The sequence below is a fragment of the Dipodomys merriami genome, unplaced genomic scaffold (assembly GCF_024711535.1).
Source record: "Dipodomys merriami isolate MVZ:Mamm:240054 unplaced genomic scaffold, mDipMer1.0.p SCAF_55, whole genome shotgun sequence".
NCBI classification, from domain to species: Eukaryota; Metazoa; Chordata; class Mammalia; order Rodentia; family Heteromyidae; genus Dipodomys; species Dipodomys merriami.
Genome location: NW_027206124.1, coordinates 2,561,495 through 2,577,066, shown reverse-complemented (window position 1 = coordinate 2,577,066; position 15,572 = coordinate 2,561,495). Strand labels below are relative to the sequence as shown.

The 15,572-nt window shown below is 55.2% G+C and overlaps 1 protein-coding gene across 1 annotated transcript; it reads left to right on the top strand.

Annotated features, from left to right (window-relative positions):
• The first annotated feature begins 1,089 nt into the window (after positions 1–1,089).
• On the top strand, positions 1,090–12,650 carry Dnal4 (dynein axonemal light chain 4). Its single transcript, XM_069999882.1, has 4 exons — positions 1,090–1,197; positions 8,606–8,809; positions 10,599–10,682; positions 11,630–12,650. The coding sequence occupies exons 2-4, from the start codon at positions 8,741–8,743 to the stop codon at positions 11,792–11,794; spliced, it is 318 nt and encodes a 105-aa protein (XP_069855983.1). The 5' UTR covers positions 1,090–1,197; positions 8,606–8,740; the 3' UTR covers positions 11,795–12,650.
• The last annotated feature ends 2,922 nt before the right edge of the window (positions 12,651–15,572 follow it).

Below are 15,572 nucleotides of genomic sequence, written 5' to 3'. Positions count from 1 at the left end.
TAATGCTTCTAGGTTATTGTCATTCCAAGAGGTTCCAGACAACCAGGTCTTAAGTTGCACGGTGCAAGTGTCTCCTAGTAACTAAGATAAGGTGACCTTGGAAGGTGTGGAAGAACTCCAAGGTTCCTTCTCCAGGGCATTGCCTTGATTTTTCCCTCTCTGCCCTTAGGTTCAAATGGAATCACAGATACTCCTGCTTAAAAGTATGGTGAGAATCTGGGAGATACTAAGGTAAAGCCCTACATCAATGCTAGCCGTCATTAGGCTCTTGGGGGCTTGTTACAATAGCAGCTCAGTGTCATAACAAGTGCATTGGTTATTTCCAAATTTAAAAAAAAAACTCCTAAAATAATACTACTTTTTTAAGTTTGTCTCTCTCAAAAGCCAACTTTAGCCAGGCACCAGTACCTCATGCCTGTAAACCTGAACTACACAGGAGGCTGAGATCTGAGGATCGTTCCAGCCCAGGTAGGAAAGAGAAAGAGAAGGAGGAGGGGGAGGAGGAGGGGGAGGAGGAGGAAGGGAGGATGGGGAAGGGAGGAGGGAGGAGGTTAAAAAAACAAACCGTGCTGGGGCTGGGAAGGTGGCTCAGTGGTAGAGTGCTTGCCTTGCATGCATGAGGCCCTGGGTTCGATTCCTCAGCACCACATAAGCAAAAAAAGCCGGAAGTGGCGCTGTGGCTCAAGTGGTAGAGCGCTAGCCTTGAGCTGAAGAGCTGAGGGACAGCGCCCAGGCCCTGAGTTCAGACCCCACAACCGGACCCCCCCCCAAAAAAAAAAACCCAAAAAACAAACCGTGCTGTGGCTCAAGTGGTAGAGCTCTGGCCTTGAACAAAAGATGCTCGGGACAGCGGCCAAGCCCTGAGTTCAAGCCCCAGGACCGGCACCAAAAAAAAAAAAAAAAGAAAAGAAAGCCAACTTTAGTCTGTTGGCTCCTCAGGCACACTGAAGACGACTATAAGTGAAGTCCCGCCTACACAGCCCCTAGGCCACGCCCCTCTCCCTGCCACCCTGTGTGTCGTAGGACCCTTCAACACTGATTGACACTTCTTTTCACCAATAATAAGTGAAACGTTGATCAACGTCCGGCAAGGGGCCGGGACTTCCAGGCTGGTTGCTAAGACACTTTTGTTTGCTCCTTGACAACCCTGGCGGGGGTGCGTTGGCTGCAGCCGGGCTCTGGCCCCCGCGGGAGCAGGTGAGGCCCCGGGGTGCGGAGGGCCGTCTGTCCGGCGGGAAGGGCTGGCCTGGAGGGAGGCGGGCGGGAGGCGGCGCGGGCGGGCGAGGCCTCGGCCACCGCCGAGGCCCCACCCCAGTCTCCTGCCTGCTGTTCCCAGCCCCGGGCCCCCCAACCCCACCCGCCTGGGGACCTGCGGGCTCCGCGCTCAGATTCCCCTTCGCGGCTCCGCAGGCCGCTCCTCCCTCCCGCCCAGGCCCCGTCCAGCTTCGCGCTCTCGGATCCGGACCTCGACACCCCCCTCCCAGGGCTGCCCTCTCCTCGGGCCCCTTGGCTTGGAGAGTTGGTGACCTTTTGGGACTCTAGACTGGTCACTTCCCCTTGGGGGCCTCGGGTCGGCCCGTCTGTAGATGCAAAGTTGGGATGATCTCATAAGGCCTTTGGGTGAACCAACTGGAGCGTTCGGAGAATCCCTTCTGAGAGGGACGAAGGAACTTGGCAAAGCTAATTCGGCTTCCCAGTTGTGGGAAGGACCCTCCCAAGTGTACCTAGCTGCCCTGAGCACCCGCTAGGTGCACGTCCTAATCAGGGCTCCTTTGGGAATTCCGAGGATAATACGATTGAAGTAGGAGTCAGGTCCAGTGTAGACTCATTAGCGTGTCAGTTTCCTGTCTTTGTCTCTTCCTTTCCCATATTATCAACTCCTTTAGCCTTTCCAGTTGACTCTGACAGCTGCTCTCTCTAGCTTTGACCTTTTCTTGGTGTGGGGTGAGGAGACAGGAGGAGATTCGTACAGTGATGTTATCTACTGGACTCAGAGCCTTCCCTTCTGCTTCTGTTGCCCATGATTTTGTGACTTTTTCCTCCTCCAACTGGACACCTCCATTTATCCTCTCACCCCCAACTTCTGCTCAGTAGTTGTAAAATCAAACCAATCTGTTGTTCAGGGTGTCACGTCACACTCGTTCAGTCTATTCCTCTAGGGCAGTTCTCAAGTTTCCCAGTTTATCCAAAATCGCCTCCAGGAGGATATCATATCCCTTCCATTCCTGAAGCCACCACCTGGTTTAAGTCTTTGTGTGTGTGTGTGTGTGTGTGTGTGTGTGTATGTGCCAATACTGAGGCTTGTTCTCAGGGCCTGAGCACTGTCCCCTGTTCACTCAAGGTTGAGGCTCGAGCCACAGGTCTACTTCTGGCTTTTTTGGTGGTTAATTGGAGATAGAGTCTTGGGGACTTTGCTGCCTGAACTGGCCTTGAACCTCCGTCTTCAGATCTCAGGTGTGAGCCTCTGGTGCCCAGCCTGGTTCTAGTCTTTAATGCTGTCACCTAGGCTTTTATCCAATACATCAGAACAAGACAACAGTGTCTCCAGCCACCAAGAAAGCTCCCAAGTGCTTCCCATTCCTCACAGATTGAGCTGCTGGACTTTCCCAAAAGATGCCTTGACCCTCTACCTTGAAACACTGGGTTTGCCCTTCTCTGCCTGAAGCTCTCTTCATGCCCACCTTTCTACTCTCTTTTGACTCCAGTGGTGCCCCTGCCACCAAGCTTTTCTTGCTGTCCTCTTCTATTTCCTTCCCTTTAAGAATTTTCCTCATGCCTCTGTCCCTGCATCTGTCTTGTGTGCTTACTGCCTTCTGCCATGAACTATAGCTCCTTGGGTATATGTGTTTGGTCCTTATATTACATCAGAGTGGAAGCTCCTTAAAGGCAGAGACTGACTCTGTGTGTGTGTGTGTGTGTGTGTGTGTGTGTGTGTGTGCGCGCGCGCGCGCGCTTGAACTCAGGGCCTTACAGCTGGTGCTTTACCACTGAGATTTTTTTGCTGGTTAATTGGAGATGAGTCTGTGGGATTTGTCTGGGCTAGATTTGAACTGTGAGCCATCAGTACCTGGCTCTTGCTTACATGCTAATCAAAGTATACCCCTGGGATCCAAGTACATCTGGTCTGGAGCCCTAGCTCTGGCTCATCATTCACACAGGAAAAGCAGCACCTGACTTACGGGAGAGTGAATGAGAACTTATGGAGAGCTCCTCTCCTGTGCCTGGCTGGAGATTAGTAATCAGTAAATACTGGATGGCTTCCATAAGGCCTCTTCCTTCCCAGGGGGCAAAAGAAATACAGTTTCATTACAATTCCAGTATTTTTGCCCTTCTGCCATGCATCATACTCAGGTCGGTGTGTTCTAGGGCCCTTGGCAGAGACTAAATAATGTCCTTTAACCCCAGAAGGGGTTTGTCTGGACTTTGGTACACAGTAAAGTGATGAGTTGTGAAATTAGCAATTGCTAATGCATTCTCAGGAAATAAACGAGTGCTCGGTCCAAGTCGCTTTGTGATAATGTCTTTCTTAGTCCCTTACTGTCAAGTGTTCAAGTCTCTCTGCTAAGTGGGGAAGAAGTCAGGTGGGAGACCGCTCTCGTGCACAGCCAGTGGTCATACTGGCTGAGATTTCTTGTTACACTTGTCTCTTGACAAAAATATTTGTCATCAAAGTGGAGTGTACCTCATGAGTCAGTGTCATTTTGCCCCATGGCTATAGACAGCACTGTTGAGAATTATTGATCTAGAGTGGTCAATACCAACCCCCCTCTTTTTTTTGTCGGTCGTGAAACTTGAACTGTGGGCCTGGGCGCTGTCCCTCAGCTCTTCAGCTCAAGGCGAGTGCTCTACCACTTGAGCTACAGCACCATTTCCGGTTTTCTGGTGGTTTATTGGAGATGAGAGTTTCATAGCCTTTCCTGCCCAGGCTGGCTTTGAACTGCGGTCCTCAGATCTCAGCCTCCTGAGTAGCTAGGGTGACACCGGTCCTTTTTGTCCCTACCTTTCTCACTGCCCTTGCTCCTCATTCTCCTCCTCCCCCAGGGTTTAAGGCACAAGAAAGTTACCACTGGAATTCAGCAGGAGGGCAGTAGGGGGCAGTGAGGGTTGTGCTAACAAAACAGCCTTGTGTGGGAGGCACTGTGGGTTTTCTTTTTTCTTTTTTGTGCCCGTGTAAGGGTTTGAACTCAGGGCCTCGTGCTATCACTTATTTTTTTCCCTGCTCAAGGCTAGTGCTCTACTTGTTGAGCCACAACTCCATTTCCAGCTTTTTGCCAGTTAATTGGAGATGAGAGTCTCGGACTTTACTTCCTGGACTGGCTTTGAGCTATGATCCTCAGACCTCAGCCTCCTGCATAGCTGGGATTACAGGTGTGAGCCATCAGTATCTGGCCGCGGTGTGTTTTCTTGAAAAGAGCTGGCCTTTTATTTTGAGTTGCTCCCTTACTTGAAATGCCCTCGTTTGTAGTAGACAGTGGTTTCCTAATGCTCTTACTTGATGAGAGTGAAGCAGGACACTGAGGTTTTACCCCTCCCCCAGTTGGTCTGGGAACCTGACACCTCTGGAAACCCAGATTTCCACCTTCCTTCCTGACCTCACTGTGGATGTCCTGAGTGAATGCCTGCTGTCCCTGGACCCGCTCCCCTTGTCAACTTCCTTATTTGTTTGCCAGAAGGCAGTGGGTGTGCGCGTCAGGAGAAGGCAGCGAGGACCGGTGTGCGCACTGTCTCTGACCCGCTGGAAGTAGGGGAAGGACTGGGACCAGGGCTGGGCTGGTGGATGCTGATGCTGAAGTCCTTGTTTCTCCCTTATTCCAAGAGAGAAAGCACAGAAGGTATTCATCTGTTCAGAAGAATAGATCTGGGTTCAGGCCCTGGATCTCCTGTTCCTGACTGTGTACCCCCCCCCAGTCCCCCCCCCAAAGCTCTCAGCCCCAGATACTGAGTCTGAGAGCTGGGAGTGATACTTCCATCACAGGCCCATCATGAGGTTGACAGTATCCGCAGTGTAGCCACAGCGAAGCCCAGTTGGGCCTCCTCCCCAGCTTGTCACCTGGGAACTCAGAAAGGGAGCTTTTGGCTGAATGCTTCAGTGTAGTGCTTAGGTTCGGCTGGGCAGGGGGTGTGGAAGTGCCCCTTCCTGCCACGCCAGTAACAAGGTGATTTCTGTGAGGTGGAACCTATTCATCCCATGTAGGAAATGAAGGCTCAGAGGAGTAGCCTATGTGGGAAGCAGATGAGAGTGGGAATGTGGCACAGGCCTGCAGTGGCGCGCTGAGGGGGTCCTGCAGTTTTAGAAACAATGTAGGTTATAGGGGACCGAGAACCCCAGTACTAACTGGGCCTCCCCTCCTCTGGGGGCCGCCAGATGCTTTGGGCCTTATTTTTCAGAGTCCATGCATGTTCTCACCCCTCCTATATACCTGAGAGAATGCGGGCAGCGGGAGGGGCAGGGCTGCCCTGGCTTTGCGCCCCACTGTGGGCCCAGTGGCCGGCATGGACCCTCAGTAGTGACACATTCAAACACCCTGGATGTGGCATGCTTACATTATTCAAAGCAGTTCCTGGCCCGACACAGCCTCTCAGGCCTGTGCATGTGGGAGATGGATAAGGTTATTAAAACCCGAGGTGTTGCTATTTTGGGCAGTGTCCCTTCAGTGGAGTGTGCTAATTGTGGACGAATGACTATTACTGTACTGTAATAACACCACGTCATAACAAACAAAATTCTCCCTTCTGTTTTTGGAAGCACAGCGGCTGTAAGTACTTTCTCTTCTGGAAGCCTCATCTATTTTGGATCAGCAGAAGTGTGTGTGGTTAGTCAGGGTGCTGATGGCTCATGCCTGTAGTCCTAGCTACTCAGGAAGCTGAGATCTGAGGTTCAAAGCCAGCCTAAACAAAAGAAGTCCAGCTAACCAGCAAAAAAAAAAACTGGAGTAGAGGTGTGGCTCACGGTAGAGTGCCATCCTTGAGTGAAAGAGCATAGTGACAGTTCCCCATCCCGGAGCAAAGAAGCCAAGCAAGAGTAGGAGGCTCCGAGAACTCACATGTACACGTGTGAACACACACACACACAGAATCTATGTGGTGGTTCGGAAAGGTCATTTGTGATCATGAGTCATGGTGCTTGATAAACATGCCCGAATACTGCCCACCAGGTGCTGGCCCGTCAGATGGCGGTTGTGAATGGTGTGGTGACGGCCTCAGGAGGGCGTCAGCACCAGCAGCCCTCCTCAGGTGCAGACCGGAGGCATCAACCTGCCAAGAGTGACAGTGGAGCCGGTGCCCGTGGCTCCTGCCTGTCATCCTGGCTCCTCAGGAGGCTGAGATCTGAGCATCGCAGTTCAAAGCCAGCCCGGGCAGGAAAGTCCATAGGACTCTTATTTCTAATTAACTACCAGAAAACAGAAGTGGCACTGTGGCTCAAATGGTAGAGTACCCAGGCCCAGAGTTCAAGCCCCATGCCCAACAAAAAGAAAAAAAGATTGACAGTGTGTCTGGGCAGGTGGCTCAGTGGTAGAGTGCTTGCCTCACATGCACAAGGCCCTGGGTTCCATTCCTCAGCACCACATAAGCAGAAAAGGCCGGAAGTGACGCTATGGCTCAAGTGGCAGAGTGCTAGCTTTGAGCTGAAGAGCTGAGGGACAGCGCCCAGGCCCAGAGTTCAAGCCCCAGGACCGACAAAAAAAAGATGGACAGTGGAAGTCCGGATCCTCTTTCTTGGAGACAACCCAGGTCTGGGTTAAGTGATTTGCCACAGACCATGAGACCCTGTCATTCTCAGGACAGCTGCACCCCTCCACACCTTGGTAAGAGTGGAGGGGGAGGCCGTAGAGTGACCGTCACTAAAACTAGAAGCACAGGATGGAGTGGAGATGGGCCTTAACATCGATGAACAGAGGCAAATTCTCACCAGATTTGGTGAAATGAGAAACCTGGCCAGAAAGTGCAATGCGATTGTGCTCGGAAAGCTGCCAGCTTGTAGAGGCAGAGACAAACCCGCTAATGATGCGAGGAGTATTAGGAGATAAGAGGAGCCATCTGTCCCCTGGGAAATCAGAGCATGCCAGTGTCGTAGAGCAGTGGAGTCTGTGCCAGGCCTTGCTTAAGGAAGCTGGCCAGGTGGGTGGCATTGAGGCTTCAAAAGCATCAGAGAGGGGATGAAATCAAGAGCGCAGCACAGCCCCAACAGAGATGGCCTGCCAAGCACAGAAAGCTTGGGTCCTGGGTCACATCTGAGCAGCAGATGCTGGAAGGGAGAGCAGAGGTTCCCATCCTCACGGACTAACCCAGCTGCCCTGGTGGTCAGCTCTGCGGCCATGAACTGAGGAGACACCAAGGGCAGGGCTTAGGTGTGTCCACAACTGGCCAGGGCTCAGATCCAAGCCTTGGCCACACCCAAGTGATCTTGGCCCTCCTGCCTCCATTCATACTGGCGATAATTTCCAGAGTCGGTGCAATAACGCATTGTGTACAAGCATATATATACTCCCTACCCATCACTGTCTACCTGTTAGCCCAGTACAGTAGACTGAACGTATAGTCCCAGCTTCTCAGGGAGTCCTTGAGCCCAGGAGTTCAAGGCCAGCCTGGGCAACCCTAACAAGACCCTATTTCAAAGAGAGAGAGAGAGAGAGAGTGTGTGTGTGTGTGTGTGTGTGTGTGTGTGTGTGTGTGTGTGTCCCTTATTACACACACATACATATCCATACATGTATGCTAGGAATCTTGGGGTTCCATGGCATTGCTTATTTGGGGGTGACGTAAATGGTGACATAACATTTTGTGCTTGTCAAGTGTAGATTGTTTAAAGGGCTCATCATGACCATGATTTGCATTCCTCCCTGTCATGCTTCTGAGATAAAAAGCCGTTGGAACTATGGGCCACGTTGCATTGTGAAGTAAAGGATAAACACGTAGGATTCAGGCCCATCTTTTAGGGGAACATCCATTACAGATAACTAGATATCTTGCGGGGGGCACTTGTATGTGTCTTAAGTTGCTGTAATTTCCTGTCATACCTGTGTGTGGTCTCTCATTGGTTCTCCCAAGAACTGCTGAGCGTCCCTGTGACCCTGTCCTGTGTACGTCATGTCACCAAGTTCTCAGTGAGGAATGCGAGTGGCCCATTACTAACAATGAATGACTCAGGGACCCGCAGGCACATAGCTGGTCACTCCCCTCCCTTCCCCGCCAGCGCCTGTGCCCAGGCTGCCTAGACTCCTGTGCCAGAAGCCAGGATCTGCTGGCCTGACAGAGAAGGTGCCAAATGCCATTCCCAGTCCTCTAGAGAGGACCCAGAGTGTCCGTGGTCACCTGAACATCTAGCTTGGAGCCCGTGTCACTGGCAAGTGAGGCTGGTGTGCTCATTGCCAGCTCCAGCTCCACCCTGGGCCTGGCCCACAGTCAGCATCCGCCTTGACAATGACAGTGTGTTCTCACAGCCTCTCGCGTTGACTCACCCTCCGTCTGCAGACTTGCTGGCCATTTGGAAAGGATGCGGAGGAGTTAAGATGGGGAGGTGTCAACTTGTTACTGAGACATTTCTAATTTGTGATGTGTGGTTTTAAAGCCAGCTCTTCTCTCCTGGTTTTCCTGTTTTCTCCAGCACCATTGGGGAAAGGCATCTCTGCTCCCACCAAGTTGGCAGGGCTGCTTCCTGAGACTTCAGGGCGCCCAAACCACCAGCGCCAGCATCTCCTGAAGGCCCACTCCCTCCTGCAAAGGCCACAGTGGAAGGAACATGGGAGAGACCGAGGGAAAGAAAGATGAGGCTGATTACAAGCGCCTGCAGACCTTCCCTCTGGTCAGGGTAAGCCAAGGGAGGGAGACAGGTGACCCCCAGGGCCCACACAGCCGGCAGGCTGGCAGCGGGAAGAAGAGAAGACCTCTGCTGGCTCACATGTCACACCCGGAAGTCAGTAGTGATTCATTCATTCATTCATTCATTCACCAAGTATATATTTAGGCCACCTGCTCTGTGCCAGGCACAGTTCTGGCACTGTGGGGGTGGTGACATGAGACAGATAGCAGCCTGACCCATGTGAGGGGAATGCCCAAGGGTTACAACTGCAGGAGTAAGCGCTCCGAGCAGGTACGAGAGGCAGGGGAGCAGGGGCTGGCCCCGGACGAGATCAGACCCGGGTCCAGATCAGCAGCAGGCCTTGTGACAAGCCAGGGAAGAAGACTCCCGGCAGGGATGTGGGATGCTGGGCAGGATGATCTCAGCATTTTAGAGGAGCAGAGTGAAGGCAGTGGGTCTGGTGTGGGCTGCCAAGAGGGGGAGCGGGGTCTGAGGTCAGAATGATGTCCAGCCTGCGCAGAGCTGGCCAGAGGTCACATGGAATGAGGCTGGAGAAGTGACCGGTCTGCCCTGGGTTTTTAGAGATGAGGAGGCTGAGATCTGAGGATCGTGGCTCAAAGCCAACCCAGGAAAGCCCATGAGACTCTTATCTCCAATGAACTTCCAAAAAGTTGGAAATGGAGCTGTTTGTGGTAGAGCACTAGCCTTGAGCAAAATGCTCAGGGACAGTGCCTAGGCCCTGAGTTCAAGCCCCAGGACTGGCACACACACACACACACACACAAATGACCCTAGCTGTTGTGAGAACAGACTGGGCAGGAAAGTAGCAGTGAGGACGCACAGGCCAGAGGGATGGGGCCGCTTAGGATCTGAAGTGCAATTGTGACTCAGCAGAGGCAGGACACCCGCCTGAAGGCAAAGCAGCAGGACCCTCTTCGAGGGCAGAGTCTAAAGGGAAAAGAGGGTCAAAGATGGTCCCCAGGGTGTGTCTCTCCTGAATAACGGGAAGAAAAGAATGTGCTAATTACCAAGAAGGGAAGGTGTCGATAGACCAAAATTGGGGGAAAATTTTTTAGACACCTGAGTAAGATAATTTTTTGGGGGGGTCCTATTGTAAGGTCTGAACTCTGGGCCTGGGCGCTGTTCCTCAGCTCTTCAGCTCAAGGCTAGCGCTCTACCACTTGAGCCACAGCACCATTTCCGGCTTTTTTCTGTTTATGTGGTGCTGAGGAATTGAACCCAGGGCCTCATGCATGCAAGGCAAGCGCTCTACCACTGAGCCACCTTCCCAGCCCAAGATAATTTTTTTTATTCATTCAAGTAATATATACATTTTTTTTTAGCCATCTAAGGTTTTCAGGCGGGCATGGGAGCAGGAGAGTCTGGAGTCTCGGGAAGAAGTTGGAGCTGGGGGGTGATGATGTAGGAAGTGTAGCCTGTGGATGATACAGCTCTGGGGACACAGTGGCAGAAGGAGCCAGTGGAGCCAGGGGACCTACACACTGACGGGGTGAGGGCTGGGAGGGAGCCAGGGCTGCGGGGGGAGGCCCGGCCAGGCAAGGCGTGCAGCGCCTCTGGTTCTCGGCAGCGCCTGCTGTAAACCGGGCATTCTTCCATTCCACCCTGTCCCTGGCTTGCTGAGGGGTTCAGCTCCACCCCACACCCCCTTTTCCCAACCCTCAGCCCTGCCCAAGGCTGCGCCAGGGAAGGCACCTGGTGCCCATGCTTTAAGAGGCAGGCCAGGAGGGCCAGTCGTGGGCTAAGGCTCTCTCTGTTTGTCACTCTGCCCCGTCTCTAGCACTCGGACATGCCAGAGGAGATGCGAGTGGAAACCATGGAGCTATGTGTCACAGCCTGTGAAAAATTCTCCAACAACAACGAGGTATTGCCATCAGCACAGGCGGGCCTCGGCCCTTGCTGCCCTGCGTGTGACAGCATGGCCTCGGAGCCACGGTCCTCAGCCAGTGAGGGAAGAGGCCGGTGCCCATCCGGGCACCGCGGGCCACGCTCAGTCCTGGAGGGAGGGGAGGCGAAGGGGCTCCGTGCTGCCCTGCCCCAGTCCTGTCAGGTGGACTGCTCACAAGGGTCTCTCCCCCCCCCCAGCCTCCCTTTCCCCCCTCCTCCCTCCCCCCCCCCACTCCATCCCAAGGCTGCCAGGCATTCATCCATATCTTCATCCATCCCAAAGTCGAAAGCCTGTCTCCAGCCTGGGCACCCTAGGTGCTGGGGAGGTGGCTGTGTGTGCCCCTCATCAGGCGGGTATAGAGCCCTAGCTCTGGGTCTCCCAGGCTCACGTTCAGACACAGGCTCCAGCCCTTGCTGACTCTGGGCTCACAAGATCCATTCTCAGCTCAGAGCCAGAGTCCCAGCGTGTCCGCCGTTCTTGAGGGTTTATTTGCAGAGATGATGAGGACACAGCTTTCATGGGGCACCGGCAGGGTGGCAGGCGCACCAGGTGCTGGGTGGGCCACCTCGCTGCTCAGCTACGTGCCTCGCTCCTCCCTACATCTCCTCCTCACCCCGGGAAGGCTCCTGGACCTTTGGGCCTTTGTGCCCTTCACATGCGCCCTCTCAGGCGCCCGCCCCTGGCCGGTGCGCACACCTGTTGTCTCCTTTGGTCCTTGGCCTCCGGTTCACAGTGGAGCGATGGCGGTGGCCGGCCAGCACTGTGGCTCGCTTTCCCTCTTTGACTGATGAGGTGGTGTCAGTTCCTGTCCCTGCGTGCTGGCCCTGGCTGGTGCCTGCCTGGAACCCCACTCAGAAGCGTCCGCAAGCAGGACAGCAGGCCGTTTCCAGGCCACGCCTGACCCTGCACCCTCTCCCTTCCAGAGTGCTGCCAAGATGATCAAAGAGACCATGGACAAGAAGTTTGGCTCCTCCTGGCATGTGGTGATCGGCGAAGGTTTCGGGTTCGAGATCACCCACGAGGTGAAGAACCTCCTCTACCTGTACTTTGGGGGCACTCTGGCCGTGTGTGTGTGGAAGTGTTCCTGACACCGTCCCCCGCAGGGCCTTCGCCTGCCTCTCTTCTGAGATGGAGCACAGCCCCAGCAAGTCCTGGCTCTTTCCAGGAGCGCATGGGCTCTTTTCTTTTGTCCTGTGTAGTACCAGTTTCCTGAGCCACGCCGTGTGTGTGTTTGTCCACATCTCTCCTCCTCGGCCCAGTCGGGCTGTGGACAGGCCGAGGCATGCGTCTCTCTGTCGGGGCGGGGTGGGGAGATAGGTCAGGTGAAGGATTTCTCTCACTAGGACATGGTGGTCCCACCTTTCTCTGGGCCGGGAGCCCCCTGCCCTTCGGTCCCCAGCACTGCTGGGAAGTGTCCGCTGTCCTTGTCTTTAGTGGCCACATGGAAGTGGCCCCCTGAAGGAGTCTCTCCTTCCAAGAAACTCGCAGCTTCTCTCCTTGTCCCCTGGGGAAGTGGCACCCCCCCCAAGTCTGCCCCCAGTGTGACCCCAGGCTGAACAACCACGGCTTCTCATCAAACCAATGGCTCGCCAGCCCTGGCTTGGGCATGAGGACCAGGCAGCCTTCCTGTCCTCCCCGCCTGGCCCAGCCGTGCAGTGAGAGCCGAGCTGGGGTGCCAGGCTGGGGTGCCAACCTCTCTGCCCTCCAGGAGAGGGCCCTGAGGCGTCACTGAGCCCCGGTGAGACGCAGCCCCTTCAGCAGGAGCCGGGCCTGCAGGGGCCTATCAGGGACCGCATGCTGATTTGTACTTCTATCTCTGCTGGCTTTTCTATATTCTTTTTGAGTATAGGGAGAAGGGTTTTAGTAGAAGGGTGAATCCTATTTTACACAGTGGTCTTATTTATATACATGTCTTGGTTTTTACAATTAAAATAACCAAACTGACCTTGGTCTTCGGCCTCTTCACTTTTAGGGGAGGGAAGGCAGAAGGATGTCTTCGGGCTTGGGTGGGTCCTGGGAGCTCTGCAGCCACATCCCCCCCCTTCCCCCCTCCCACGTCCCTCACAGCCAGGGCCGGGCCTGACTGCGCTCCTGCGGTTCCCGCATGGTATGGTTTGGTGGAGGCCAGGCCCCAGGAGCTGGAGGTAGAACAGCAGAAACGCTGCAGATGTTGTCCAGATGTGAAAAGTGGATGTTCTAGGAGGAGGAAGGAGTGGCTGGGGGCGGGGCGGGGGGGGGCAGGCGGCAGACGTATGCACAAGAAGGAAGGGAGAGTGGGTCTTGTCAGGCGTGAGGCTGCTACCAGCCCCTGAACAGTAGGAATGAATGGACGTGGCACGGTCCGGGACATGAGGCTCCTGCAGCTCAGGACCTGGTGCTGGAGTGCAGGACTCAGGCCAGGGAACACTGGCCATGCGCCGTGCTGGCAGGCTGCTGTCCTCTTGCCCACTGAGCTAGGGCAAGACAGGCCAAGGCTCGATTACCCACAAGTCCTGGGAGGCTGTCTCCATGCTAGATTGGTCAGCAGCCATGCTGGATGGGAGTGTGTGCTCACGTGTGTGCACATACATGTGTGCATGGAGGCTTGCTGCCCTGTGCTGGCCAGAAGCAGACACGCTGTCACTGTGACCACTCCAGGCCAGCCATCTGAGCAGGGGGCTTGACAATCTAGCCTCAGTGGGGGTCCCAGTCTGCCGGACTTGGGAGACAACTCCTTACCGAAAACTTGTGCCACATTGGATGCTGCCAGGGAGACGGGAGTCGTGCAGATGGGACCGGAAGGGATGGGGCAGGGGCAGGTGGGAGGTGACAAGGGGGCGCCGTAGTCTGGAATAGCCACGAGGATTAGCTGCCTGCCTGGCATCTGTTCCTCCTCTACTCTACCGCATGTGGGTGCCCGCGAGTGCGGCCCGCTCCGCCCGCAGCAGGGACAGTGGAGTGGGGGCTCCCCCCGGATGCCTGCCTCTCGGGTTGCTGCAGTCTTTGCTTGCCCTGTGTGGGCTGTGCCATTCCTGTGTCCCTTGCACTGTGCCTGGGGATGGGGTGCCAGCGGCCAGCTTCCCAGGATTAGAGAGAGGCTCAGTCACCTCTGTCACTACTGCTCCCAGGTGGGGTAGACATTGGGGTGGAGCAGGTGTGTTTCCCAGGGGAGCTTTTTCCTGGCCCCAGTGGCTCTGTTTCCCTCAGCCCATGCCTCTGGGCCAACCCCAGGGCTGCTGCTGCACCAACGAGAAGGAGGGATGATGGCTCAGGAGAGAGAAGGTGGGGCCCAGGGAACCTGGGGTCCCGGGGACTGGGGAAGTCACATGGGGAGGTGGCATGGAGCCAGGTCTTGACATTTTCCTGGGGGAGGGAGGAGCAGGGGGTGGGGTAACAGCTGTGTAAAGGGGTTCCCACCTTCCCCTCCCCACTTGGTGGGGTGATGGAATTAAGAACGTGCCCTCTAGGAAGCTACGGTGTGGCTGACACCGGGTTCTCTCCGTGATCACCACGACATAGGAGTGTTAGGCCCAAGACGCAGATTCCAGTGTGTCAAAGAGACCCCTAATGGCGAAGGTCAGAGAAAGGAAGAGGAGAGGTGGCCTTTTGATCCAATTTCTCAGTCAGACATTTGCTTTAGCTTTACATAGTGGTCTTGGGGACGGGGGACAGGTGCACATAATTATTAACCAGCCCTGGAAATGGGTGTGCATGCTCTGCAGAGGTCTGCGGAGGTGGCTAGCGGGGAGAGGGAAAGGCAGGGGCTGGCAGGGAGTGTGTCCCCTGAGGAGGGGCGGTGGTAGGGGTCTGTCCTTCTGGGGGCTCGGCTGCTCCTTCCTGGAGGGCCTTCCTGGAACCCAAGGTGATTCACAGAAGGAAGTTCCAGAGTGGAGGCAGGTATGAAATGGAGGCACGGATACCAAGCTTGTCTCCTGTTTGTAGTTCATTCATGGCTCAAATAAGGACTCGGGTTTTCAGTAAAGGCTTTTCCTGCTGCAACATCCAGAGGCGGCCCTGTCCCCAGGCACACGGAGATTGCAGTGTGGGGGACAGGGCCCAAGGTCCAGCCAGGACGTGAACCTTAGTCTGCTAGCCTCCTGGTCCCTCCTGTGGGCCAGCTCCCCGACTGCCTCCTGTGTGTGAGGAACTTGGCTGGCCCCGGACACCACCGCAGTCCAGCTGCAAGGTCTGGGATTACACACAGCTGGAGGCGGGGTCCCTGCCCCCCACCCTCGGCTGTGTCTGGAGGGAGTGACACCCAGTTCAGACAATAAAACCCGGGACCCCCTACACACTGGGGCCACAGAGCCACAAGCCCCACCCACCGGAGGGTGGGGGGAAGCTTCTAGAAGGCAATGGTTTGAGTTGAAGGTGAAGGGCCAGGATTGGGGACCAGGATCTGTGCCAAGCAAGGAGGGAGGGCAGCTTGGGGAGGGGAGGGGGAGCAGCCTTTGAAGCTCTCTGTGGGGCCTGTGGAGAACCTTCTGGTGAATATTTAATGTGGCCTTGGAAGGCACGGAGAAACTCCAGGATCTGTTTAACCTACTTCCTTTTTCTCTGAGGACTAAGCACGTAGGTGGGGGGGGGGGGTGTTGCCTTGGGTGAGGGGGGCCCCTAGCCCAAACCAGCGTCCCCACCCCAGCAGGGGGTCTGAGCTGCTTCAGAAGAGGCTCAGCAGTTCCTCAAGAGCAGGAAGCAGCAGGGCTTGGAGGGCTTGGGTCCGTAGACCCTCCCCCGGCTTGGGGGGGAGGGGGTTCCCCAGCAGCAGCCCCACTCTGTTCTATTTCCCTTTTGTTCTCCTCTCATCTTGTATTTAAAGCAACCACCTCCCACCGCCAGCTGCCCGCTTCAATCCTTAGAAAGGCCGTGGGGCGGGGACACAGTGGG

Coding starts and splice junctions, on each gene's coding strand:
- Dnal4 (XM_069999882.1), top strand. CDS start 8,741: ATGGGAGAGACCGAGGGAAAGAAAGATGAGGCTGATTACAAGCGCCTG. Junction 8,810..10,598: donor AGACCTTCCCTCTGGTCAGG/GTAAGCCAAGGG, acceptor CCCCGTCTCTAG/CACTCGGACATGCCAGAGGA. Junction 10,683..11,629: donor AATTCTCCAACAACAACGAG/GTATTGCCATCA, acceptor TCTCCCTTCCAG/AGTGCTGCCAAGATGATCAA.